Source organism: Ranitomeya imitator, chromosome 6, assembly GCF_032444005.1.
Source record: "Ranitomeya imitator isolate aRanImi1 chromosome 6, aRanImi1.pri, whole genome shotgun sequence".
NCBI lineage: Eukaryota > Metazoa > Chordata > Amphibia > Anura > Dendrobatidae > Ranitomeya > Ranitomeya imitator.
The window spans coordinates 515,013,487-515,041,458 of NC_091287.1; the positions used below are offsets into that span (position 1 = coordinate 515,013,487).

Sequence of the window (27,972 nt, forward strand, 5' to 3'; positions counted from 1 at the left end):
TAAACAGTAAAAAATGCTTCCCTATGTTCTAAATATGATCAGGTTTGTTGTGTACCATAGGCTTCATTAAGAATATATACCTATTAGTAGTAAATGTTTATTGGGATTTAAAAAAGCATTTACCTATAACTAAATAGAGAATTTTGGTGGATCCTTTATTCAGGATCATAATTTCTTCGCAGGAAAAGAAAGAGGTTGCAAAGAATGATTGTTACTCTGGACAACTTTTACCGCCCTACATTATATTGGCAATTTCTTGCTGTAAAAGGTTTCTGTGAAATGCTTAATTTCCCCTCTAGTGGTGTAGCCGGAAGTGTGAATAACTCCTGGGTATTGAACCTCATGAAGGTCCAGGATTGGTTGATGTATGTGGGCTGTAAAGTTATTCTTGTTATTGTACAGAGCAGCCAATAAAATACATTGCCTGTTCCTTGACATAGAGAATTCTTAAATTAAGTTTTCTCAGTTTAAAATTATGTAATGTGTGATCTTATCAAAACTTGAAATATTAAATGTGGAATAACTTTTTTAAGTGCATAATATCTTGGGTGATTTAAAGACTAGGCCAAATAAAAATGAAAGTGTTGATTAATTCAACAGTTTTTACTAGAATTTTGGCATTAAACTTTGAAATTTCTCTAAATGCCAACTTCGACAACTTGTTGAAAGTAGTTGAAGATTATTTGGATTAGGTGTGGGTGACAACCGCCAACAAATATAGAATAATTTATGTCACAAAAGTGGCATAAGTTACAACAGAAATGCACTCCAGTCCACTTGGAGCTTGGCAACAGAAAAACGCTCTAAATTCATTAAGTGGAGAATCTTACTCCAGCGCACTATTCCGCAAGACTGGCATACTAAACATTAGTCTTCAAGAATCAATATTTCTTGTATTTCTATATTTATTCATGATTTTAATGAAACTTTCATAAAAAGTTAAATAAAATAACAATAATAAATTAGAACTAACCTTATAAGACAAGAAGAAATAATATAATACAGAAATTAACCGTTCAGTTTTACAAAAAACAATCTCCAAAATGAAATAGAAACTTACTGGTGTAAAACAGTTTTTGGATCACCAACTTCTCCTCCATCACCAATAGTCAAAGTATCATAGCCTATTTCAAGGTCAAATTCTTCAAAATTTATTTGAATAACCTACAGAATAAGAAAATTGAATGAAATTATGTTGCAAGTGTATGAAGATAAACTCCCAAAAATTACAATATTACGTAACAAAATATCTAAAATTATTCAAAAGTAATAATCATAAATTGATACATGCTGAGAATAAAACAGTGGTTTAGCATTGTACTTGAAATGCCTTTTTTTTTAATCTGCCCTACATTTTGTGTTACAGAATCTCAAGTTACTTTTTTGTTGTGCTCTCTACGTAATCTAAATAAAGATTAGAGGCAGCTGAATGAGGTGGAAGCATGTGGTCAAAGCTCCACTTTATTATTCCTCACTGGATTGTTAATATTCTTTAATGTAAAATTATACTGTAGTCTCAAGAAAAAAAGTTTTTGAATATTTTCACTGCAGCACTGGTAAATAAAGCGAGGCACAATTCATTGCTGACCCCATTTATTTACCAAGGGCACTGTTTTATATAGAGCACAAATATAATAATAAAAGCTACTAAAATATTTTCAGTTATTGACATTAATATAACTACCTTTACAAAAAATGTAAGATAGTCAAGCACTGAGAAATAGTTGGGCACCAATTGCAATGAGTGAAAAGAAGAATGGAATTGGTGCAGGTGCCTAAGGAAATGCATTAAAGAACATTGGGGATTGTGGTGACTGAAAATCCTGATCTAGCCTGAACACTGGTCCAATGATGTAATGCATTGAGGGAACAGACACCAGGCAGGAAGCAGTCGGGGAGGCTGAAGAAGGTAAGTGACCAGAAAATGCCTAAAATAAAAAAAAACCTCACCACTCGCATTTCAGCCACTCACTTTCCTCCTTGCCCACTGTACGATCCGCCTTTGCAATGAATTTATGGCCCAGTATTCACTCAGGGCTAGCACTTCCGGACTCCAGTAAGACCAGAGAGTGGATGAGGTGAGCATGTTTTTTTCTTTTTAACCTTTTGTCAGGCCTATGCTGATAAGCAAGATGGAGTATGTAGCCATCTGCCATTTTGATGAATTTGGAAAAAGAAAATTGCAAATAAATTTTAATGTCCAGAAAGTGGATTTTTGTACAATTCAAGTAAAATTCAATTGCACATGAATAAATTCACCAATCTTTAATTAATAGCATATTTGAACACAAATATAGGTAATCCATACATGCTATTTTTTTCAGATTTATATCACAGAATAACAAATAAGTAGTGATTACCGCGTAATGCTTTCTGGAATTTTAATATAAGTGGCATATAAGTGGCTAGTGGAAATGGTCAATTTCAGGTTCTTAAACATAGCTCTATGCCTGAAAGAAAGAACTAATGATACACAAGTGCAATCAATTGCTCTAAAAACATTAGGAATTTTAGCAATATTGCGAAAGTCATGTTTAATTTTAGCCTCACTTTAAGGCTCTGTGGGGAACTTAATGAACAGTTTTTAATATCTGCTTTAATATAAAATAAAATGCTGAAAGCAATGCATTTAAAAATAATTCTGCTAGAAATCTTACCACTTAACCTATGTTGAGTTTTTTTTATTACAATTTTACTTTCATACCTACAGTGGCATGTAAAAGTTTTGGGCACCCCTGGCCAAAATTATTGTGAACAGTTAAGCAAGTTGAAGATTAAAAAATCTCTAACAGGGCTACATTTAAAGATAACTTTTTTTTTTAACTTTAGGCAAAAACAAAAATATTTTGTAATTTTTTACATTTCAAATTGTACAAAATGGTGATCAGTACGGATGCCAAACTTTACTGTTTAGGTTCGCCCATCTCTAGCTATGGATTGTTAACTGTCATCATTAGGAAACACCAGATGATGCAAATTTTTCAGCTTTATGAAAACTGATCCTCTAACATTGTGCCAAAAACAGCAGCCATGGGTTCTTCTAAGCAGCTGCCTAGCACTCTGAAAATGAAAACTGTGGAGGCCGACAAAGCAGGAAAAGGCTATAAGAAGATATCAAAGTATTTTCAAATTGCACTTTCCTCAGTTTGAAAAGTAATTAAGAAGATGCAGTTAACGGGAACAGTGGAGGTCAAGCTAAGGCCTAAAAGACGCAGCAAAATTTCAGTGAGAGCAACTCATAGGATTAAAATGTAAAGCATGAAAAAATATATCTTTTATACCTAAAATACAAAGGAAATGTGTCATCTTTAACTTTAGCTGCTTTAGAGATGATTTCATCTTCAACTTGCTTAACTGTTCACAATAACGGTAAATTTGACTAAGGGTGCCTAAACCTTTACATGATACTGTATATGAATGTAGAAATATGAATGTAAAATTGAATGAATGAATGAATATATGTTTATCCATGCTCTGCACTGATCTTTGTGATCAGTGCAGATCAGAGGAGGAAAGTCACTGCGATCTGAATACAGTCTGCATGAGGTTCTTGATTTAATTATTTGGAAGGTCCTTCAACTGCTCAGCTCGTGCAGCTTCCTTTCAAGTCCCGCTCAGGAACTGCAAGATGTGGTAATGTATAGTGTCTGTGTGTGTGTAAATGTGCAGAACTCATTTGTATAATACTGTATGTTCTACTGAATGAACCCTTAAGAATATATTTTACTTCTAACACTTTTATTAGTAGTGGGAGGATGTGGTCAATAGTCCAAACTGCCGATGTGGATGCCAAAAAACGAAGAAACTACAATATGATTACATGCATTTTATTCTCTAAGCATTTCAAAGTAGGTCCAGTTGAATCCTCAAGAAAACCACAGCAGATCCAGCTGATTGAAGGTTTCTTTATACTTCTGTTTATGTATATTGCACTAAGCTCAGTAAATACATACCAGAAAATTCTGACCTATATTTTCGCCTGAATCTCCAGCAGAAATCTTAGACAGAACTGACTGTTTCTGGTATGGATTTGCAGTTCCATTTTTTGCCAATCCATGTGCATATTCTATGTGTGCCTATATGTGCATGTAGCAGAACTGTGTGTATGTATATGTGCATATTCTATGTATATGTACATGTAGCAGAACTGTGTGTATGTATATGTGCATATTCTATGTATATGTGCATGTAGCAGAACTGTGTGTATGTATATGTGCATATGTTCCAGAGCCGTATGTGTGTTTAATACACACTTTAAGAATACATTTATTACCTCCCTATTCTATCTTAGTATATTAATATTAGTTCTAATGACCCCTCCTGTTTAAACTACCAAGGAAATTAGAATTAATACGGAAAGTGCTTTTTCCTATGTTTTGCTGTTTAAACTTGGGGTGATTAATATGGCAAGGTGTGTTTTCTAGTCTGAAAACTGGCACACAGTTATTGTTTTAGGTTCTTACAAAAAAAATGTTTTTAACAAAATTCAAACCCCCTTCCAAAAAAAGATGTAACAAGAAATATTAGGTAAACAGGTGCACCTGTATTATGAGATTACATTGGCTAGAAGTGTATGAGTGTAACATTTCATTAATAAAAAGGTGTGCAAATATTTTTTGTGTCACGCACTTTGAGAGGTAGAAAGCGCTTTACAGTCAAGTGTGACAAACAAGAACACGGTGTCTAGTATCTCTCCTATTTCTCTCTCTCCCATTAGCAAATTAATCTTTGTATAATTTGCAGACCAATAAAGTCATCTTTTTTCCTTGAGTATTCATCCACAATATTTGGCTTAATCTTTCTGTCTCCATTGCTTGGCTGTGAGAATTGATGTTTTTTCACTATCGTTAATCACCTCAAAACGGCTGCTGTATTCCTTGGCTTGGCTTATATACAGGCTCTGATTATCTCTCCTGATTTGCTATGCTATATCATGTGATGTAAAAGCAGCAAGCCATTATGGGTAGAGTTAAACAAATACGTTCGGATTTGGTTGCTGAATATAAAATTTCATTTTCCATATTCGTGCCATATTGCTACCCTACCCTATTCGTTCCAAATGTATGTTTGATGATTGATTCTCCACATATTCAGTCATTTCTATTCCCATTGACTTCAATGATGTTCGGCTGTGTTCGGCAAATATTGGAAAAACTAATATTTTACGCCAATCCAACTAGGAGGAAGCGCATGCAGCCAATTTTCAGGCCAGACATCTTTTTTATGAGTTTGGGGACTTCCAAACATTTCCCTGTCAGGTTTTTTCCATCGGGAAGAATCAGGCATGTTAAAATTCATGTCTAATCTATCAGTTATTATTGAGAATAAGCCAATACAAGTGTTGTCTAGCAGATGTTTAAGCCACTCTCCACACCGAGAACGCAAGCATACCGATTGTGCAGTATATGTGGAGACAGGGATGAAAACTCATTTGGCAGTCGGGTATTGAGGTTGTATGAACACATTTAACAAAATATAAGATATAAATGAACTTTTTCTCCTCGGGTTTCAAATACTGTTTTTCCTATCAATTAAAATGTGTGTTTTCCAAGCAACACACCTGCATATATTCACATGATGATAATCTTCCTATGGGGCAGATAATTTTGAAATATAATTCTGAGTATGGCTTTGGTAATGTTCTCACCACTTGCACTAAACTACAAGATGTTATTATTTCCATAACATGTAGGATGGGATATTGCAGCATAATCAATTACTGTTCAGGGAATTCCACTTTAATGGTAGCACATAAAAAAAATAGTCAAAGAGTCTTCTGAGGTTTAATCTATTTGACTGGATGGATGTTCTTAACTGACTGTGGAATTAGTGTAGTTGGCTGCCATGGTTACTGTAGTTTTAGTTTCCTACCTCAGAAGGAGATCAAGAGTTGACATTTACTTTCAAAGCAATATACAAAATATAAAAAAAGTGTGAAAATAATGGATAAATCAGAAGCTATACATAAAATTTCTAATAATGTCTGAAGCTATGTTTTGTAAAATCACAGACACGATGGCAGAATCTTAAAGGACCGCATTTTAGTAAATCTTGTTCATTGGACTCCCTTGGTCTTGACATGTGACGGATCTGGCACAATTGTTACTTTTATTATTCTGTTTCTAATACTGAACAGAAAATTGACAAGAGCAGTCATCTACTACTGGACATTATCATTATATGAGCGATTGCCAACCTTAGAGATGGACAGACCATACAGCCGCATGAAACAAATTTGTTCTCACTGGTCAACAAACAAACATTCACAGATTTCCTGGGAAAAGACTGTCACAAATCTTAATGTCAAAAGTATGGCTTTTCTATGTAGATATTGTAGAGGTTGTATGTACCTTTACAATATGGGAAGAGATACTGCTAATATTTTTGCTTGTGGTCATAGACAGCACTTGATAGTGGGAAAGATTAAATGAACGATCCAGTTCTGACAATGAGACTTTTTCATGTACGTTTTTCAAATGCAATGATCCTTATTCACAATTGAACCAAAGTATTGTATACATGGGCTTGGGATAAATACGTTTTTTTTTTTACTTTTTCGAAATGGGAGTGCTGCCATTCTTTATTGATTGTACTTTCTAGCCCAGGACTGGACTGTCTAGTTTCCACCAGCATGTTTTGGTGGGTGCTGATTTCTTACCTTTTTTTTCTGGTATTTTAGAAAGATAGATAGATAGACAAATGTATAGATAGATAGATAATATAGTCACTTGCCTTGTTAAGATTTTCTGCAGTGATCACCCAGACACACTGGGCATTGCTGTCATATTGAAATGGAAAATTAGGCGATGTGAATGTGCCACCTGGACCTTGAAGATTAGACCCACAGGTTTTTACTGAAAAAGAGAAAAAATTATTTATTGGTGCAAAAAACAATCCAGACTAATTATACATTGAGGGAATTCTGAGAGAATTAACATCACCCGGAGGGGACTACATGTGTGAGAATCGTCTTAAGAATTTATTGTATTGTGACATCATGGACCCCTGTAAGTATTGGAATTTTGAGTTTTGGGTTTGAGAGAAGTTAGGTTTTACTTTTACATGACACTCAATTATTTGAATAGTAGTTCTTTATTTCATTTGTATGGCATCTATCTCATGTGCATTAACTTTCCGTATTTATGTCACAGTAGTTGTGATCATTCCAGGTTTCAAGGTCCATTGAAATGAAAGACTTTATTGTTATTATTTAAACACCCAGTTCCATGATAGATTCAATTAATTTAACTAAAATGTATTTAAAGATTTTAGTCTCTATTTTTGCAGTTTTTACCAAAATATTAAGGCCACAATTCAACTGGACCGGAGATTTTCACACTGGTCATGATATGGGGGTGTGCTGTAGTCTGATGCTCCTGATTAAGAATCACTTAACCCCTTCGTGCCACATCTAATAAAAATGTTGGCTTTTTCCCTTCCTTCTCAGAGTCATAACTCTTTTTTTCTGTCTACATACAAGGACTTGTTCTTTGCGGGACAAGTTGTACTTTTGACTGACACCATTCGTTTTACCATATAGTGTACTCAAAAATGGAAAAACAATTCCAGGTGCAGTGAAATTGTGAAAAAAAACACAATTCTGACCATTTTAGGGATTGGTTTTAACTATATACATTTTGTGGCAAAAATCACCATGCACCATGATTCTTCTCATGAATACGATTACAGCAAAGCAAAACATGTCCAGGATTTATATTATTTTTTACTATTTTTGGTGTAAAAAAATCAGAAGTTTGCAAAAGCTTTTGGCGTTATGTCACCATTTTCTGAGACCTGTAATATTTTTAGTTTTCAGCCGATTGAGGTGTGTGAAAGCTTATATTTTGCTAGGCAAGATGATATTTTTATAAGTATCATTTTGGGAAAGACGTGACTTTTCTCTTGCATGTCACAGCAAGTTTGAGAAACTGCGGTGACCAAAAAGCATAATTTTGGTGCTTATGAATTTTTTGGACACAGGTAATGAACTCTATTTTTGCACCAAAAGGAATTATGTTTTGCATCATGCTCAAGACTTTGGATTTTTAATTATTGGGTTTTTAAACTGTTTTGTCTGAAATAAGTACATCAAACTAGACCATTGCAGTCTTGCTGAAACCCATTGAAAAATACTGCATTGTCATGCAACGTTACATTATTGACAATTTAAATGCATTTCACATAAACTGAGCCTACATGACATTGATACACCATCATTAAACCCACCTCTGTCTTCTTCTCATGTGACAGCCAGTTTGCCAGAGCATAGCACCTCTAGATATTTGCTATAAAAAAGACAACTGAAGCTTAGATAGTAAATTACTTTTTGATTTACACGAGAGAGTGTTGTGACCATACCAGTACAATTTACCATTGCTATGACCAAAGTGATTAATATTCCTAAATTGCATACATATATTAAGTTGAATTAGCTACTTTTTAATCAATTGCAATTAATCACATTATAATATGTAACCAGTAGACATGAATCATGAGCAAGTTTCTTGAAAATGAATAAAACTCTCCCTTGAATTTTTTTTTTTTAAATTCTGATTCTCCTGAACCATTTTTTTTTTCAATTTGCTACATAAGAAACATATTTTTGCTGATCTGAATACGGTCACGAAAGGGGTTAAGAATAATTTAAATTTACCATCCACTTTTCTTTCTAAAAGCCTACCATCCAGAGCCTATTGATGCTGGTAGCCCTGGGCACAAAGTGAAGAGGTCAGAAGAAGTTGTCAGGTGCCAAAAGAAAGAAAAGGTCAAATAGAGTGGAGGTCTGGATGGTGGGCTGCGACAGTTGGACATGTAACTGACAAGGTAAGTTTAAAATATTTTTTAAAGCCTACATTTTTTATGCTGTGGGTTTTGGGGAGGATAATAGGGAACATTCATACTGAATAGCCTAATAAAAATAATACTAGCGTAAGTTTAATTTTCTTTCCAAATTTGAATTAAATGCCAAATTTAATTCCATCAGATTCACCCGTTCCTAGTAGTAGCCATTTTTCTAGTTCACTAATAATTTCCTGACTCATGATCCTTGCATCACTTTTTTGAAATATCTCTACCTTTTTTTTAAAGAAATTTTCAGTTCTACACAGCAACGTATATATATATTTGTATTGTATTTATTTATTTAGCAACCTTTGGCTCGACATCGAGAAATGGACACTAAATAAATAAGTAAAATAAAAATACAGTACATATGTTGCTAAACAGAACTGAATTTTTTTTTTTTTTTAAATTCTATGCATTTCTATAAAGGAAAGAAATATATATTGGTACTGTGTTAGCCAGTAGATAGAAAAATATTTAGAATTGAGAGTCCTCAGTGGTTGATTCCTTTTAATGGCTAACTGAGACCTGTGTAGTCTCTAAAGCTTGCAATTTGTTACCATCTTTTCAGTTAGCCATTAAAAGGTATCGACCACTGAGGACTCTCAATTCTAAATATTTTTCTATGTATTCCTAGTTATTCTCAAATCTTATAGTTACATATACATAGTAACATAGTAACATAGTTAGTAAGGCCGAAAAAAGACATTTGTCCATCCAGTTCAGCCTATATTCCATCATAATAAATACCCAGATCTACGTCCTTCTACAGAACCTAATAATTGTATGATACAATATTGTTCTGCTCCAGGAAGACATCCAGGCCTCTCTTGAACCCCTCGACTGAGTTCGCCATCACCACCTCCTCAGGCAAGCAATTCCAGATTCTCACTGCCCTAACAGTAAAGAATCCTCTTCTATGTTGGTGGAAAAACCTTCTCTCCTCCAGACGCAAAGAATGCCCCCTTGTGCCCGTCACCTTCCTTGGTATAAACAGATCCTCAGCGAGATATTTGTATTGTCCCCTTATATACTTATACATGGTTATTAGATCGCCCCTCAGTCGTCTTTTTTCTAGACTAAATAATCCTAATTTCGCTAATCTATCTGGGTATTGTAGTTCTCCCATCCCCTTTATTAATTTTGTTGCCCTCCTTTGTACTCTCTCTAGTTCCATTATATCCTTCCTGAGCACCGGTGCCCAAAACTGGACACAGTACTCCATGTGCGGTCTAACTAGGGATTTGTACAGAGGCAGTATAATGCTCTCATCATGTGTATCCAGACCTCTTTTAATGCACCCCATGATCCTGTTTGCCTTGGCAGCTGTTGCCTGGCACTGGCTGCTCCAGGTAAGTTTATCATTAACTAGGATCCCCAAGTCCTTCTCCCTGTCAGATTTACCCAGTGGTTTCCCGTTCAGTGTGTAATGGTGATATTGATTCCCTCTTCCCATGTGTATAACCTTACATTTATCATTGTTAAACCTCATCTGCCACCTTTCAGCCCAAGTTTCCAACTTATCCAGATCCATCTGTAGCAGAATACTATCTTCTCTTGTATTAACTGCTTTACATAGTTTTGTATCATCTGCAAATATCGATATTTTACTGTGTAAACCTTCTACCAGATCATTAATGAATATGTTGAAGAGAACAGGTCCCAATACTGACCCCTGCGGTACCCCACTGGTCACAGCGACCCAGTTAGAGACTATACCATTTATAACCACCCTCTGCTTTCTATCACTAAGCCAGTTACTAACCCATTTACACACATTTTCCCCCAGACCAAGCATTCTCATTTTGTGTACCAACCTCTTGTGCGGCACGGTATCAAACGCTTTGGAAAAATCGAGATATACCACGTCCAATGACTCACCGTGGTCCAGTCTATAGCTTACCTCTTCATAAAAACTGATTAGATTGGTTTGACAGGAGCGATTTCTCATAAACCCATGCTGATATGGAGTTAAACAGTTATTCTCATTGAGATAATCCAGAATAACATCCCTCAGAAACCCTTCAAATATTTTACCAACAATAGAGGTTAGACTTACTGGCCTATAATTTCCAGGTTCACTTTTAGAGCCCTTTTTGAATATTGGCACCACATTTGCTATGCGCCAGTCCTGCGGAACAGACCCTGTCGCTATAGAGTCACTAAAAATAAGAAATAATGGTTTATCTATTACATTACTTAGTTCTCTTAGTACTCGTGGGTGTATGCCATCCGGACCTGGAGATTTATCTATTTTAATCTTATTTAGCCGGTTTCGCACCTCTTCTTGGGTTAGATTGGTGACCCTTAATATAGGGTTTTCATTGTTTCTTGGGATTTCACCTAGCATTTCATTTTCCACCGTGAATACCGTGGAGAAGAAGGTGTTTAATATGTTAGCTTTTTCCTCGTCATCTACAACCATTCTTTCCTCACTATTTTTTAAGGGGCCTACATTTTCAGTTTTTATTCTTTTACTATTGATATAGTTGAAGAACAGTTTGGGATTAGTTTTACTCTCCTTAGCAATGTGCTTCTCTGTTTCCTTTTTGGCAGCTTTAATTAGTTTTTTAGATAAAGTATTTTTCTCCCTATAGTTTTTTAGAGCTTCAATGGTGCCATCCTGCTTTAGTAGTGCAAATGCTTTCTTTTTACTGTTAATTGCCTGTCTTACTTCTTTGTTTAGCCACATTGGGTTTTTCCTATTTCTAGTCCTTTTATTCCCACAAGGTATAAACCGCTTACACTGCCTATTTAGGATGTTCTTAAACATTTCCCATTTATTATCTGTATTCTCATTTCTGAGGATATTGTCCCAGTCTACCAGATTAAGGGCATCTCTAAGCTGTTCAAACTTTGCCTTCCTAAAGTTCAATGTTTTTGTGACTCCCTGACAAGTCCCCCTAGTGAAAGACAGGTGAAACTGCACAATATTGTGGTCGCTATTTCCTAAATGCCCAACCACCTGCAGATTTGTTATTCTGTCAGGTCTATTAGATAGTATTAGGTCTAAAAGTGCTGCTCCTCTGGTTGGATTCTGCACCAATTGTGAAAGATAATTTTTCTTGGTTATTAGCAGAAACCTGTTGCCTTTATGGGTTTCACAGGTTTCTGTTTCCCAGTTAATATCCGGGTAGTTAAAGTCCCCCATAACCAGGACCTCATTATGGGTTGCAGCTTCATCTATCTGCTTTAGAAGTAGACTTTCCATGCTTTCTGTTATATTTGGGGGTTTGTAACAGACCCCAATGAGAATTTTGTTACCATTTTTCCCTCCATGAATTTCGACCCATATGGACTCGACATCCTCATTCCCTTCGCTAATATCCTCCCTTAAAGTGGACTTTAGACAAGACTTTACATAGAGACAAACCCCTCCTCCTCTCCGATTTTTACGATCCTTTCTAAACAGACTGTAACCCTGTAATATAGATATATAAAAATTCAATGGCTTTTAGGATGTGAAATGGATGAGTTCAATTGTTTTCGTCCAGCTACATCTCGATTTTATTAATGCAAGTGGGAAAATAAGAAATGAGATTATTTCAAGTCCATTTTCTTCCAGCATTTGTCATGTTCTGAGGAAGGAATCCTCACTAATAGTTTCTTAAGTTACAGCTCTTGTAGTATAAAGATGCATTGGAAGAATCATTGAATATTTCTTTTTTTAGCTTCATAAAAAAGATTATTAAATTTGACCAGTTTGACCAGTTGCACAATAATTCTAAATTAGTTTTATTTTGTGTTCATGTTAGCATTAAAATATTGAAAGGGGCCCTACAGGGCTGCTTTGATCAGGTTTCCATCACAATCCCAGTTGGAAAACAGTTGCTTTTCCTGATGTCAAAACTGTTAGAAGCCCAAAGTGAATCCCCAAAGGTGTCTTAGAATGGCATCATGAGAATCTATAACTTCTATATATTGATCAATGGTCCTGTTCTGTAACATTTCCCAAATGGTTAAAAAAAAAGTTACTGATCTACCCCGTATATAATTTTGCAACTTAGCAACATTATTTTGAAAAATGTGTTCATCTCTGATCATTCTATACAAACAAAAAGAAAACAAGAATAGAAGAGCCCAATCCATGATGCACTGATTGGGACTCCATTCCATGCACAGTCCCTCTCAGCAACAATAGCACTAATATCGAAGGAAGATAAGTGTCCATTTCTATACAACAATTACAGGTCAATTTCTCTCCACAATACAGACCTCAAGCTATAAGCAAAAATATTGGCTTTAAGACTCCAAAAATATCTTGCCTACAATCATCAATTGTGACCAAGTAGGCTTTGTTCCTAAAAGAGATGGCAAGGAAAATATACATAAAATCATACAATTTATTCATTATGCCCAGTCCACCACGAGACCCCTTATGTTGCTCAGTATTGAAACAAAAAAGGCTTTTAACTGTGTCGACTGGACTTACATGCAAAAAGCAATGAAAGTAGTTATGAGTGAACATGTTCAGATAAGGTGTTTTCCCATCTTGCTCATGTACTATCCGAATGACTTTAGCATGCTTTGAGTCCCAGCGGCTGCATGTCTCATGACTGTTTGAGAGCCTGTTTGTTAGGTATTCCCTTCATGTGTTGCGGTTATTAAACACTACGAGACATGGAGCTTAAGGGGACGCAATCATATTATTCGAGCGCGCCGAAGTCACTCGTTAAACACACAGGAATGATAACACCTTATTCGAGCATGTTCGCTCATCGCTAGATGTGAGCCTTTCATATGCCAGAGCAGTTTATCTCTGATGTGTTCTCAATGTATGGCAATCCTTCAGCACAATTCTTAGTAAATGGTAAATTTCCCCTCCACTTCATATTGCTAACAGCACCCATCAGGTGCCTCTTCTCTTCATTCTTACAATAGAAACACTGCAACAAAAATTGAGAGATGAAAGATTTGAAGGAATTAGGTGTCGAGGAAGCTAATTGACAACTTTGGTTCTTGCAGATTACTTGCTTCTGTTTATAGCAAACACCTGCAGAGTCTTGCCAATAATTCTAGAAACACTTGAGTGTTTCTGAAATTTGTCAAATTTTAAAGTTAACATGAGCAAATCCCAAGCCCTCGATATTAATGTCCCCAAGAATGTTAAGTTTAAAATATCCATAGATTGCCCTTTCAGTTATTCCTCCAGTATCCACTTTCTAGTTATTAATATTTCTCCTAACTTAAAACACTTACCGTATATAAAAATAACTTCCCGCCTTTACTTACAAATATTTCAAAGATGATCTCCTCCTGCTCTCCTCCCTATATATCATGGTTGGGTAAAAATAACCTGATAAAATGTATTAAATGGTACAAATCACGTATCTATTGCAGTCTGTGCCTATTTAACTTCCTGGGTCCTTTTTCAAGGAAACTCAAAAACTCTTCTCTTTACTTACAGTATATGGGGCTTAAGCAAACCCAGAATTTGATAACATATCCTCACTTTACCGCACAAAAAGGAGGTATAGACTTACCATCCGCTCTCAATTTCCAGCAGGCTTTACACATAAAAAAAATTGTAGCTTGTATAACACGCCCATAATATAAATCCTGGGTTTAGGTGGAGGAAGAAAATATATTCCCACTGAGACAGTTTGTATTGTTATTGCCCGGCAGATCAAGAAACCCCCTTACGTAAAATCCATTCACTGCTGTAACACAAAGAATATGGTCACTGGCCCGCATAAAAGAAACCTTTGCCCCCCATCCTTCTCCATTACAGTCTTACAGGTCAGAGAAATATTTCTTTCCAACATATCTACTTCAAATGATACAGTGCGTCAGTCAATACAGGACTCCAATGTTCTACTACAAAACCAACTTGATAAAGGGCTAACTCCCTCATTGGACAATAACAATAACAATAAATAATAATAATAATAATTGGACGAGTTAAAAGAAGCACTGAACATTGAATTCTTGAATCCTTTTTTGTACCATAGATTCTTATTCCTTTTTAAATTTATTGTCCATAAAACTGACAACAATGTCAGACGTGGTTTGAGAAGTTCCAAGCTCAAGTAAGACCACAAAAGTTTATTAGCACCTCATATAGGCAAATAATCTCCTTCAGAGAACAAAAATCTCTCCTTTTTCCAAAATTGGAAGCAAGATACAGGCAAAAAAGATTTCTGTCAGAAAGATAGAAAAAAATCTGCTTGTCCATAATCTTTCCTCTAAATGCATCCAGATGCAATAAAGTGGATAAAAATGCTCACTAGATGACAAATAACACCAGCAAAGCTCCATAGTTTTATGACAAGCAGGGAGAAAATGAGACACTCTCACTTTAAAGAGGTCTGGTCCCCTTGGCATCTGTTCAAAGACCCTACTAATGCCACTTAGTGAGACAATATCACATTCTCTCCCTTTTTCTTAAGCACTTGTGATGGAGCAATTAACCCCTTAATGGATACTTAAACCACAGCGCCGTTAGTTAACGGCAATGCGGAAAAAGTGTATAGCGCCCACCAGAGTCTGATTTGTTTTGAGTTCTCGGCTACCAGGAGTAGCTAAGACCCAAGAGAACATGATTCGGGTCAGATTTTACAGACCCCGGTGTTGCGATCACCGCTATTAACCATATAACTGTGTTAGATATTGGGATTCTCCCGCTACGCGGGATAGATCCCAGGCATTGCCTGGTGCTATGGTCTTGCATTCTGGCCCGGCCACTGTGGGTGCTGCACAGCACAGACATTGGTCATTTATTAAGTATTTTGTGTGATACATCTCTCTGATTTAAGGACATAAATATTCAAAGTTTGAACATTGTTAAATTTTCCAAATTTTCTTCATATTTGTTTTTTTTTATAAATAAACGCAAGTTATATTGAAGAAATTTTACCACATGAAGTACAATATGTCACAAAAAACTCTCAGAATCAGCTGGATCCATTAAAGCGTTCCAGAGTTATAACCACGTAAAGTGACAGTGATCAGAATTGTAAAAATGTACTTGATGATTAAGTAGCAAATTGGCTCTGTCAATAAGGAGATAAAAGAAACTGTTGAACTCACAAGCCTTTTGTAGCCCCTTTCTACCCACAACTGATTTATAGGTAAGATATTAATATTTTTGGAAAAATGCAATTCATCTAAGATTGAAGGCCATTTTTCTGCTATACGGCTCTGGCAAAAAATTAAGAGACCACTGCAAAATGTTCAGTTTGTCTGATTTTTCTCTTTATAGGTATATTTTTAAGTAAAATGTAAATTGTTCTTTCATTCTATAAACTTCTAACTACATGTCTCCGAAATTCCAAGCAATAAATTTTGTATTTTTTTCTGACAAAAGAAAAATGATCAAAATAAAAAAACAGTGCTTTCAGACATCAAATAAGTTCATAATCATTTAGAAACAACAATACTAAAGTTTTAGCTTAGGAAGAGTTCAGAAATCAATATTTTGTGGAATAACCATGATTTTTAATCACAGCTTTCAACCATCTTGGCATGCTTTCCACCAGTCTTTCACACTGCTTCTGGCACAAAAATGTAAACAGTTCTTCTTTGTTTGATGGTTTGTGACTATCCATCATGCTCTTGATTACATTGCAGAGGTTTTCAATGGGGTTCAGGTCTGGAGATTGGGCTGCCCATGATTGGGTTTTGATGTGGTGGTCTCTTAATTTTTGCCAGAGCTGTATATTTTACTAAATAAGCAACCAGGCATGAGAACTTTCAGTTAATCAGCAGAGGGAAAGCTGACGGCTGGGGGCAGATGTTTATAGCGTTGAAGGGGGTAATACCCATGGAGCTTCCCAGGCTATTAATATCAGCTCACAGCTGTATACATAGCCCTTACTAGCTATTAAAATGGGGGACCCCCCAAAAATGTTGTAGGGTCCCCTATAATTAAAAACCAGCAAAGGCTAAGCAGACAGCTGTGGGCTGATATTAATAGCCTAGGAAGGAGGCATGGATATTTTACTAAATAAGCAACCAGGCATGAGAACTTTCAGTTAATCAGCAGAGGGAAAGCTGACGGCTGGGAGCAGATGTTTATAGCGTTGAAGGGGGTAATACCCATGGAGCTTCCCAAGCTATTAATATCAGCTCACAGCTGTATACATAGCCCTTACTGGCTATTAAAATGGGGGACCCCCCAAAAATGATGTAGGGTCCCCTATAATTAAAAACCAGCAAAGGCTAAGCAGACAACTGTGGGCTGATATTAATAGCCTAGGAAGGAGGCATGGATATTGGCCCCCCAGGCTAAAAACATCAGCTCTCAGCTGCCCCAGAAAAGGTGCATCTACATGATGGTACTTAGCCTCACTCTTCCCACTTGCCCTGTAGTGGTAGCAAGTGGGGTGATACTTGGGGGGGTTGATGTCACCTTTATATTGTCAGGTGACATCAAGCCCAGAGGTTAGTTATGGATAGGTATCAATAAGACATCGCCATAACTAACCCCATATTCATATTGTGTAAAAACACATACACCAAGAAAAAAGTCCTTTAGTTGAAAGAATGACACAGACTCCTTTAACCCCTTACTGACATTGGACGGTATAGTACGTCTGATGTCAGCTCCCCTGCTTTGATGCAGGGCTCCGCGGTGAGCCCGCATCAAAGCTGGGACATGTCAGCTGTTTTGAACAGCTGACATGTGCCCGCAAGAGCGACGGGTGAAATTGCGATTCACCCGCCGCTATTAACTAGTTAAATGCTGCTGTCAAACGCAGACAGCGGCATTTAACTACCGCATCCGGCCGGGCGGCCGGAAATGATGTCATCGCCGACCCCCGTCACATGATCGGGGGTCGGCGATGCATCAGGATGGTAACCATAGAGGTCCTAGGGACCTCTATGGTTACTGATCACCAGTGGCTGTGAACGCCACCCTGTGGTCAGCGCTCACAGCACACCTCCATTTCTGCTACATATCAGCGATCAACAGATCGCTGCAATGTAGCAGAGGCGATCGTGCTGTGCCTGCTTCTAGCCTCCCATGGAGGCTATTGAAGCATGGCAAAAGTAAAAAAAAACTAAAAAAAATGTGAAAAAAATAAAAAAAATAAAAGTTTAAATCACCCCATTTCGCCCCAATCAAAATAAATCAATTAAAAAAAATCAAATCTACACATATTTGGTATCGCCACGTTCAGAATCGCCCGATCTATCAATAAAAAAAGCATTAACCTGATCGCTAAACGGCGTAATGAGAAAAAAAATCGAAATGCCAGAATTACGTTTTTTTGGTCGCCGCGACATTTCATTAAAATGCAATAACGGGCGATCAAAAGCATGTATCTGCCCCGAATTGGAATGATTAAAAACGCCAGCTCGGCACGCAAAAAATAAGCCCTCAACCTACCCCAGATCATGAAAAATGGAGACGCTACGAGTATCGGAAAATGGCGCAATTTTTTTTTTTTTTTTAGCAAAGTTTGGAATTTTTTTTCACCACTTAGGTAAAAAATAACCTAGACATGTTAGGTGTCCATGAACTCGTACTGACCTGGAGAATCTTAATGGCAGGTCAGTTTTAGCATTTAGTGAACCTAGCAAAAAAGCCAAGCAAAAAACAAGTGTGGGATTGCACTTTTTTTGCAATTTCACCGCACTTGGAATTTTTTTCCCGTTTTCTAGTACACGACATGGTAAAACCAATGATGTCGTTCAAAAGTACAACTCATCCCGCAAAAAATAAGCCCTCACATGGCCAAATTGATGAAAATATAAAAAAGTTATGGCTCTGGGAAGGAGGGGAGTGAAAAACGAACACGGAAAAACGAAAAATCCCACGGTCATGAAGGGGTTAATAAATCTTAATTAAACCATACTCATAAGATTGCCCATTCCACCAAAGCCATTGTTGTATGCAAAAAAGTTAAAATTAAAAAAAATAATGTTCCTCACCTTTCAGCAGAGAAAATGATAATCAATTTGTCCCGCGACAGGCCTAAGTCTGCTACATCTAGATGGCAGGCTGCATGGTTGCATGATGCAGCATGGGAACCACGGCTCTCTGGCCGCTGGTGATGATTTCACCGCTGATCAGAAGCTGTGTTTGCTGCACTGTCATGCACATGACAGTGCAAAAAGCAAATGGTGTTTGGGCAGTCATTCACAGTAATGCTACCCAAAAGATGGTGCCAGCATTACTGTGATTGACAAGCAACTCCAGCATGCTCACTGGTGGCAAATAAAGCGCCAAACATGCTGAACGGGTCATTCGAATATACCGAGGCGAATAGTAAATTACTTGCTGAGTAGCTAATAACCTGAATACAGTACTATTTGTGTAAGTAACGAATATATTCCCTCATCACTAGTTTTAACATTTTCTCTTTCATGCTGGACCCTTCTTCAATTTTTGATTTGGATACCTGTCTGTTGTGTTCCTGCACTCCGTGCACCACACCCTGACTAAATAAGGTCTACCAGCGTTCCTATGTGAAAAATGTGGAGTGCAGCAGTGGGTCTTTGCATAGCATATGGAAAAGGTGCTCTGGCCAGATGAGACTAAAATAGAATGTTATGGGCTAAATACTAAACGCTATAATATAGTCAATAACTAGCACTGCACATGACTGAAAACACCATCCTCACCTTTAAACATGGTGGCAGCTGATTAGAGTTGATGGGATGAAGGATGTAGCTAAATAAAAGGCAATCATGGAAGAAATCCTTTTAGAGGCTGCAAAAGGCATTATAATGGGATGTAAGTTCACTTTCCAGCAGAACAACGACACTAAACATATTGCCAGAGCTACAATGGAATGGTTTAGATCAAAGCAGATATATGTGCGTGAACAACCCAGTCACAGTCCAGACCGAAATCTCATTCAGAATCTGTAGCAATACCTGAAAATTAATGTTCACAGACATCTCCATCCAATCTCACTGAGCTACAGCACGTTTGCAAAGAAGAAAATGCAAACATTTCAGCCTTCACATGTATAGAGCTGATAGAGACTTACCCCAAAAGACTTACAGCACTAATTGCAGTGACAGGTGGTCACACAAAATATTGACTTAGAGGGACTGAATTCAAATGCACACAACAATTTTGCAGATTTATATTTTTAAAATATTTAGAAAACCCTATATCATTTTTGTACACTTCAGAAATTCTGGATATTTTGTGTTCGTATATCACATAAAATCCCAATGAAATATATTTATGCAGCACATTTATAAGGTTATCTCAGCACAGGAACATTTTATTTAAACACATTGAATTGTGGAACTTATAATTATTCCAAGATCTATTGATTAGAATAAACTATTGTTTGTGAGAAATCAGTTTCCTTAATTTAGATTAAGGAGGTGCTTTTCCCACACATTAAACTCAAGTGCACCAATCATTTTGTTTAAAGCGTTGCATTTCCAATGCACATGGGTAATAATAAAAAATTTAAATATATTTATTCTGGTTTTTTTTCTTGAGGCTAACTTAACATGTGCCATCTATGGAGAATAATATTAGTTCCTCTCTGCTAATTAAGCAGTAATTACTAGTTAATATGTTTTTAATTATATGATTGAAGTTTATGCCTACATTGCTTTCATACAAATCTGAGTCATCTATTTTATGTTATTCTCAACAGGCCGGAATGATGCAATCATATTTTAATGTGTTACAATTATCCTTTTAATGTGAATTACTTGACAATTCCCATTGATCTCTTATATTAATCATCCAATCTTTCATGTCACAATGCTTGTCTTAAACTTTGGGTTATTGTCATTAATTTTTTTTTCTTTTTGAAACAATGTTTCAATAACTTCTGAAACTTCATGTTAGGGCTGGCGGAATGCACCGAGTAAATATAGAGATGTTATTTGGTGCGTTCGCAGCCCGGGGTCCACCGTGCAGGAAAAGAACCTGCTGCTGGCAAACAGCGGCACAATATGGCGGTAGAAGCGAACTCTGTTGCTTCACAGAGTCGCTATAAGGAAAGGACTGTGTCCTGTTAAACTCCACAGGAATACACAGTAACTGCTGAGCAGATAGCAGCTTGTGGTCACGCAGTCCAGGAGGCAAACATACAATCTCCTCACCGGAGGAGCCGGTATTCTAGTGGCTTATTTCAGCCGGGGCCCTGTAACCAAACACACAATCTCCTCACCGGAGGTGCCGGTATTCTAGTGGCTTATTTCAGCCGGGTCCCTGAATACACACAAGCGTGACCACACTGGCGCAAAACTCATGTCATGCATTGATACTAGCGCATGGCCGTGCGGCCATGCGAGCCTTATATAGCTGCAGCAAGTAAAAGACCTTCCTAGAAGGACCAATGAGAGACTGCCATACCTGAGCATGTGACCCTAGATCTCCACTGAGAGATCTTACCCTGGGCATGCTCAGTGTGTGAAAAGCATGAGTTAGTCCTAGCAGCTATAGGACCTTCCTACCATGTGACCCTCGATCTCCACTGAGAGATCTTACTCAGGGCATGCTCAGAATGAGAAAAGCAGGACTTAGTCGCAGAAGCATCTGCTCGCCGCTGCCCAGCACTGACTTCAATGGCAGAAGCAGGAAAGGCAGCAGTAACTCTTTGTACAGAGTGGGACTGAGCAAGACGCTTGGACTGACGTCTCCACTGAGCAGGCTCAACTGCGGCAGGAGAGGAATGGGAGACCGCAGCGGAGATGGCCCGAGATTCCCCCTGTGCAGAGGCGGGAACTCGACCCCTAATACTTCCTTTCTTGAAATTAAAAGAGGAAAATAAAATCTTTTTGTTCTGTTTTTTTTTTTTACCTTGGATCTCCAAACAAAATGAATCCCAAGATCACATAGCTCAACAGACTTTCTTTTAAGACTAAGGTTTCTCTCAATTGGTAATGCCTTTTGGAGAAAGCCTTTCTTCCTCCAACAGGTGTCCCCAACTCCAGTCCTCAAGGCCCACCAACAGGTCATGTTTTCCGGATTTAATTAGTCTTGCCCAGATGATAATTGCATCACCTGTGCAATGCAAAGGAAATCCTGAAAACATGATCTGCTGGTGGGCCTTGAGGACTGGACTTGAGGAACACTGTCCTAGAAGATCTTTGGATTTAATCCATTTGGTGATCCCAGCAACAATAGATTTTGTTGAGTGTCCTCTTAGGATTTCATATTTTAGCCAGAGTTTTCCCTGGATAACAATGTGTCAGGGAACTTTAGAATGCTTGGGGGTCTACAACATTAAATCCAGTCATATGGCAGCATCTGCAGTACTTCGTTTGATTAGCCATCCTGGCATGACTTCATTGTTGTGGCATAATGCAAATGTGACATTGTGCTAGGTTGGCTAATCAAAAGAAAAGCTGTGGATGATTCTTCCTCTCCCTTCCAACACCCACATACCATTGTCATAGCCAATGGAATGGGGAGTGCAATAAATTCACACCAACTTTATAATCCATAATAGGATTTATCATTAGTGTTGAGCATTCCGATACTGCAAGTATCGGGTATCGGCCGATATTTGCTGTATCGGAATTCCGATACCAAGATCCGATATTTTTGTGATATCAGAAATCGGTATCGGAGTGTGCGGTGCGTATGGTTCCAAGGGTCTGGAGGAGAGGAAACTCTCCTTCAGGCCCTGGGTTCCATATTAATGTAAAAAATAAAGAATAAAAATAAAAAATATGGCTATACTCACCCCTCTGAAGAACCCTGGCTGTAACCGCTGCGAGCGTCCGCCTCCATCTCTGAGAATGTAGTGAGTGAAGGACCTTCGATGACGTCGCGGTCAGGTGAGCGGTCACATGAGCAGTCAGGTCACCTGACCGCGACGTCATCGAAGGTCCTTCACTCACTACATTCTCAGGAACAGAGGCGGACGCTCGCAGCGGTGACAGCCAGGGTTCTTCGGAGGGGTAAGTATAGCCATCTTTTTTATTTTTATTCTTTATTTTTTACATTAATATGGATCCCAGGGCCTGAAGGAGAGTTTTCTCTCCTTCAGACCCTGGGAACCATCGAGGAATACCTACCGATATTTGTGTCCCATTGACTTGTATTGCTATCTCTATTGCGATTGTATTGTATTGCTAACTCAGTATCGGCGAGATCCGATATTTTGCCGGTATCAGCCGATACCATCTGATACTGATACTTTCAAATATCGGAAAGTATCGCTCAACACTATTTATCATATATTTTCCAATTGGCGATTTTACCACTGGAAGGTATGATCACAAATTAAGTATTTGGTGCAGGCATTTCTGCCCCATTTTTGTATCTCTTGGCAGGAAAAATGCAGAATAATATAGATGTATTTTTGCAAGATTCTTTTTTTCAGATTTTTCCCCACTCATTAGTATGGGCAATATCTGTAGCAAAAATGCTGAAAGAATTTTAAATCTGCACCAAATCTACTAGTCAAAGACAAGCAAAGTGCATGAAACTTCAGGATGTTCATTGAATTTGCTGGCATCAGGAAACCCTTCAGGTTTTTTGACAAATCGGCACAGAAAAATATGTAACAAAAAAGTGAAAAATCTGCAACATGTGCACGAGCACAGACGCTTACCTAACAGTTTACCAGAGCGCAGTGCCCACAGGCCAGTATATACTGTACATAATATATTGCAGCAGAAGAACAACTCAACTCAAAACACTTGCTACTCTAATCTAAAATATAAAAAGCTGTAAAACAAAAGTAATACACAGTATATGTAATTAAAATTTTCTCACTGTGTTTGCAGTGATCTCATTCAGGCCACTGCAGTTCATTGGGCCGCTCACAGTAAGTTGAACGAGGGAACAGCTGGCAGTGACTGGCGGTAACCTCTATGACGCTACTGTTTGTCACTGAAATTAACCAATAAACCAGGGCATAACGTAATAAGCTCAACCAAAAATACCCCCCCGAGGAAGCAAGTGTGCGAAACGCGCTTTGGGGTTCTCCTTTCCCACGTCCAGGCGCAGGTTGGTTCAGTATGCCTCATCATTTCTTTCCTAGGTGGTGGATTTCACTCTTTCCTAGCTTCACTACCTATAGTGCTATGGGATTTATTTCTCTTACATGCCTCCTGTAAAAGTTCCATTCTATTATTTTGAGTATTTATGATCCTCTGTATATTTTTCATTAAGGTACTTACCTTGAGCATTTGCAAACGTTTATACATTGGGGCTATATTACCTACTATTAGATGGCAGCACTTTACACTTCAATGTGATTTCATGGAGTGATTTTATTTGATGTGAATACTTGAGCCTTCATTGCCGAGAGATATATTTATCCTCTATGCAGGTTCTCCACAACTATTATACACATTAATTGTGATTTGACATTGTCATGATTTTTTGTGGTTTACCTATGCCAGTATAGTGGCTACACTGTGACCATTCCAGCAATACTGTGTTTCTGTACGTGGCACTAGGCTATTCGTTCGTCACCTTGTAATTGTGTCTTTTTATATATTTATCAATGATTGCCATCAATTATGACTTTTTAAATAATTGTGTTCTAATAAAAAATTATAGCATTTTACTCAGCTTTTTTGTCCAATCTCCTTCTTGGTTTTCTGTTTGTCACTGAAGCTGTGCCCCAAGCTCAGCTCAGTGTCTCCTGAATTTCAGGGTGAATGGACACATCATGCCACTGTTCATCAAGACATCCAGATGTAGCAGAGGTGGATTACGGTGTTTGACAATTGGATTATCTTCATGTCGGACAGCTGATGAATTTGGCGTTTTACCATTTTTTATCATTTACAGGAGATATGGGCATTGATGGATTATCTTCTTGTCGGACAGGTGAGGAATATGGCTTTTATTATTTTCATTTTTACAGTTATAAATGGGAAAAAAGAGTCGGGAAGTACTTATTTCAAATAAAGGATTTTATTCTTGGTATGCGTTTATTTCAACACTTTCTCTGGGGTTAGTAAGTATGGCGCCTTATAGAAGGTTCTCTTTTACTGACCCCTGGACTAGATATCAGCTGACAATACAAAGATTACAACAACCCTAACCCTATTACCAGACTTGTCACCACCACAGCGCAAGTGGGAAGAGCGAGGCTAAGCTCCAGATTTGGCGCCTCTTACGAATCAGCCATTTCTGAAGCTGCTAAGGGCTGATGTTGGTAGCCTTGGAGAGGGGGCAATGTTATTGGCCTCTTTCTAGGCTATTAATATCAACCCACAGCAGTCTGTTTAGCTTTTGCTCGTTTGAATTTAAAGGGGGACCCTACATGATTTTTTTTCTGGGGTCCCCAGTAGACTAACTAGTATAGGCTAAGCAAACACCTCTGAGCTTTTATTAATATCATGGGAAACTTTTGAAGCACTGTCCCCTTTCCCAGATTGGCAACACAGCCCCCAGCCATGGGTTTTTCCTCTGTTGGTTATCAAAATTTCAAGGGAGCCCATTGCAATTTTTTAAATTAATTCTTTATTTGACACACAATATACACAGTGGGTGCTCAATACAACTCCCATAATTGTCACCCAGTCACGCTGATCACAGGGGGACCAGGAGACAATGATCAGAGCTGTCCTTAACAGCCAGCTCTGGGAATAGAGCAAACTTTACCGCTTTTTCCCAGGTGCTTGTACATGTCACACTGATGACACACTGATGTCATCCATCTGTCATCAGTGCGCGGCACACATTTTGTCCGTGGTATGCGTAAAAAAACTGACATGTCTGTAGATTTATGCGTACCACCATTGAATACAATGAGTGCATCCGTATTTGCAGTCCTTAAAAATTGGACATCCTAAAGACATAAAAAATGGACTTGTGAAGGGGGACTTAAGGAGAGACCATAAATATTATGATTTAGGAAAAACCCTTAGTTTCCCAAATGGGCTGATTAGGAGTTATATTCCCCATTGACTAGACATTTTTTTCTGTCAGGTACAGAGCTCTAAAACTTTTTTATTTTTGTTGTGAAATATAATGATTCACATTTCAGCTTGTAAGTTTGGATGGAGGAAAAACAAAATGACCATTGATTAAGAATCTTTCTATTGGGGGCGTGGCCTGAGCGTGATGTGAGCGGTCATCTGAGGCAGGAGCTCCCGCTCAGTATAAGCTACATTAGGATTGCAGCCTGTAAAATCGGTGACCAGGTACCTGAAATTAGCGGTGAATTAGTATCTGGTGTGGTGCCTGCGGATCTGTGAAAGAGCTCCAGGGTGGGTGGCGCGGGAGCCGAAGAGAAAGACTCAAGATGGCGCTGGCTAGGAGGCAATGCTGTCAGAGGAGCTTGTGATTGCGAGGGAAGATTCTATGAGAGCAGATGCAGCAGCCAGGCTGCAACGCTTTGCCCGACAGACAGAGGAGAGCCAGAGCCCAGCGGTGACAGGCAAGGTGAAAGATAAGCCTGTGGGGCACAGAGATATGGAGAAGCTGGGTTAGGAGGAGGGAGAAGACAGTGATGGCGGGAGTAGCACTGGAGTGCAGGAAGAGGAGGAGAGTGGGGGAATCATGAAAGGCTCTTTGCTATGCATCGATGGAATGCAGATTCCTGAGGAGCCCAATCTGAAGGATGTGTTTAAGGTGGTTTTATACAGTCAGCGCAGATGGGTTCCTGCAGGCAAACATGTCCAAGATGCAACATTCCTTGCACGTGACCAAGGAAAAGATGGGAGAGGCGGAAAAGCGTATTAGCAGCGCCGAGGACTGTATTGCTAAGGCAGATAAGGCTACAAAACATATGAGTGCTGCGATTACTGCCATACAAGCTAAAACGGATGACCTTGAAAATAGGTCCAGGCGCAATAATGTGTGGCTGATTGGGTTGCCTGAAAAGATGGAAGGCGCGACGCCAACAGAGTTCTTTCAAAAATGGCTATTAAACCGTATTGGAGCCGACAAGTTATCTCGGATGTATGCAATTGAAAGAGCGCACCACGTTCCTGCGTATCCCTTCCCCCATGGGCGTCCTCCCAGACAAGTGCTAGTCAAGGTCTTGCATTACCGTGACAGAGACACCATTCTCAGACATGCCAGAGAGAACCCGGATTTGCAGATAAATGGCTCCAGGGTCTCCATGTGTCTGGACTTCTCTATAGATGTGCAGAAGCAGAGAGCCAAATTTGTCCATATCAAGAAGAGGCTGAGGGAGATCGGCGTCACCTACTCGATGATGTACCTGACCAAATTGAGAGTGGTCGCTGAAGGGAAAGGGCACTTCTTCACGGAGGATAAAGAGGCACTCGGATGGCTGGACAGCAACGAGAAACATTTGCGTTAAGTGAAATTAAAGGACTCAGTGGGATGATAGACCGGTCCTTTTTTGGAGGGATCCATTGGCTTCCTTCCCCCCCTCCCCGGGTTTTTTGTGTTCTTATTAGGCGGGGATGGATCCTTGTTGGATCTCGAGTTGAAATTTAAATAGGCTGCAATCCACAAGTCATGTGAGAGTCCCAATAGTTTGGGACAAGCGGCGGGACTGTTGGACGGGGTTTACGGATAAAGTGCACTCTCCCCTCCGTGTTAGGAGGGGATGGAAGGTTGGGATCGTGATTTGTTGGGGATGTTTCTGTGTTGTGGGGGAAGGGCTTTGGGGGTAAATATTTGTATAATGTTCATCACCATGGTTACTGTGGTTGTGGCTTTGGCCGCAAATGGATGAAAGAATGTGGGATAATATGTACTGAGGAGGGAAAATGGCGGGAAGAATGAAAATTGTGAGTTGGAATGTCAGGGGTTTGGCGTCTGGTGTGAAGCGGCAAGCTGTGTTTAAATTTTTGAATGATGCCAAGCCGTCAGTGATCTGTCTGCAGGAGACTCATATGGTGAAGGAGAGAACGCATTTTCTGGCTAAGAGATGGGTTCAGGTGGGGTACCATGCCACATATTCAGCATATTCCAGGGGGGGGTCAGCATCCTCATCTGTGCAGGGGTACCTTTTGTGTATCACAAAGTGGTTATAGATCAGTCGGGTACATTCATATGTTTGCTTTGTAAATTGTACGGATGTCTGATGTGGCTGGTTTCAATTTATATTCCACCACCATATTGTGGAAAGGTTATCCACAGAGTTCTGGGAATACTGGAAGAGCCACCGGGGATACCGTTTTTGATAATAGAGGACTTTAACAATATTCCGGACGCACACTGGGATAGGGGGAGACGAGAGTCGTTGAAGTCGGGTGGTAATTGCACACCATTTGGTGCCGTCATGAGGGAAACTGCTCTGCATGATTTATGGAGGATTT

General features: G+C 38.6%; 1 protein-coding gene across 1 annotated transcript in view; it reads right to left on the reverse strand.

Annotated features, from left to right (window-relative positions):
* The window catches only part of CSMD3 (CUB and Sushi multiple domains 3), a 2,093,798-nt gene that overhangs the window by 947,719 nt on the left and 1,118,107 nt on the right, over nucleotides 1-27,972 (reverse strand). The window contains exons 11-12 of the mRNA XM_069731799.1: nucleotides 6,733-6,854; nucleotides 1,061-1,164 (exon numbers count right to left, since the gene is read on the reverse strand). Coding sequence (XP_069587900.1) covers nucleotides 1,061-1,164; nucleotides 6,733-6,854 — 226 coding nt within the window. The remainder of the gene's footprint in view (nucleotides 1-1,060; nucleotides 1,165-6,732; nucleotides 6,855-27,972) is intronic.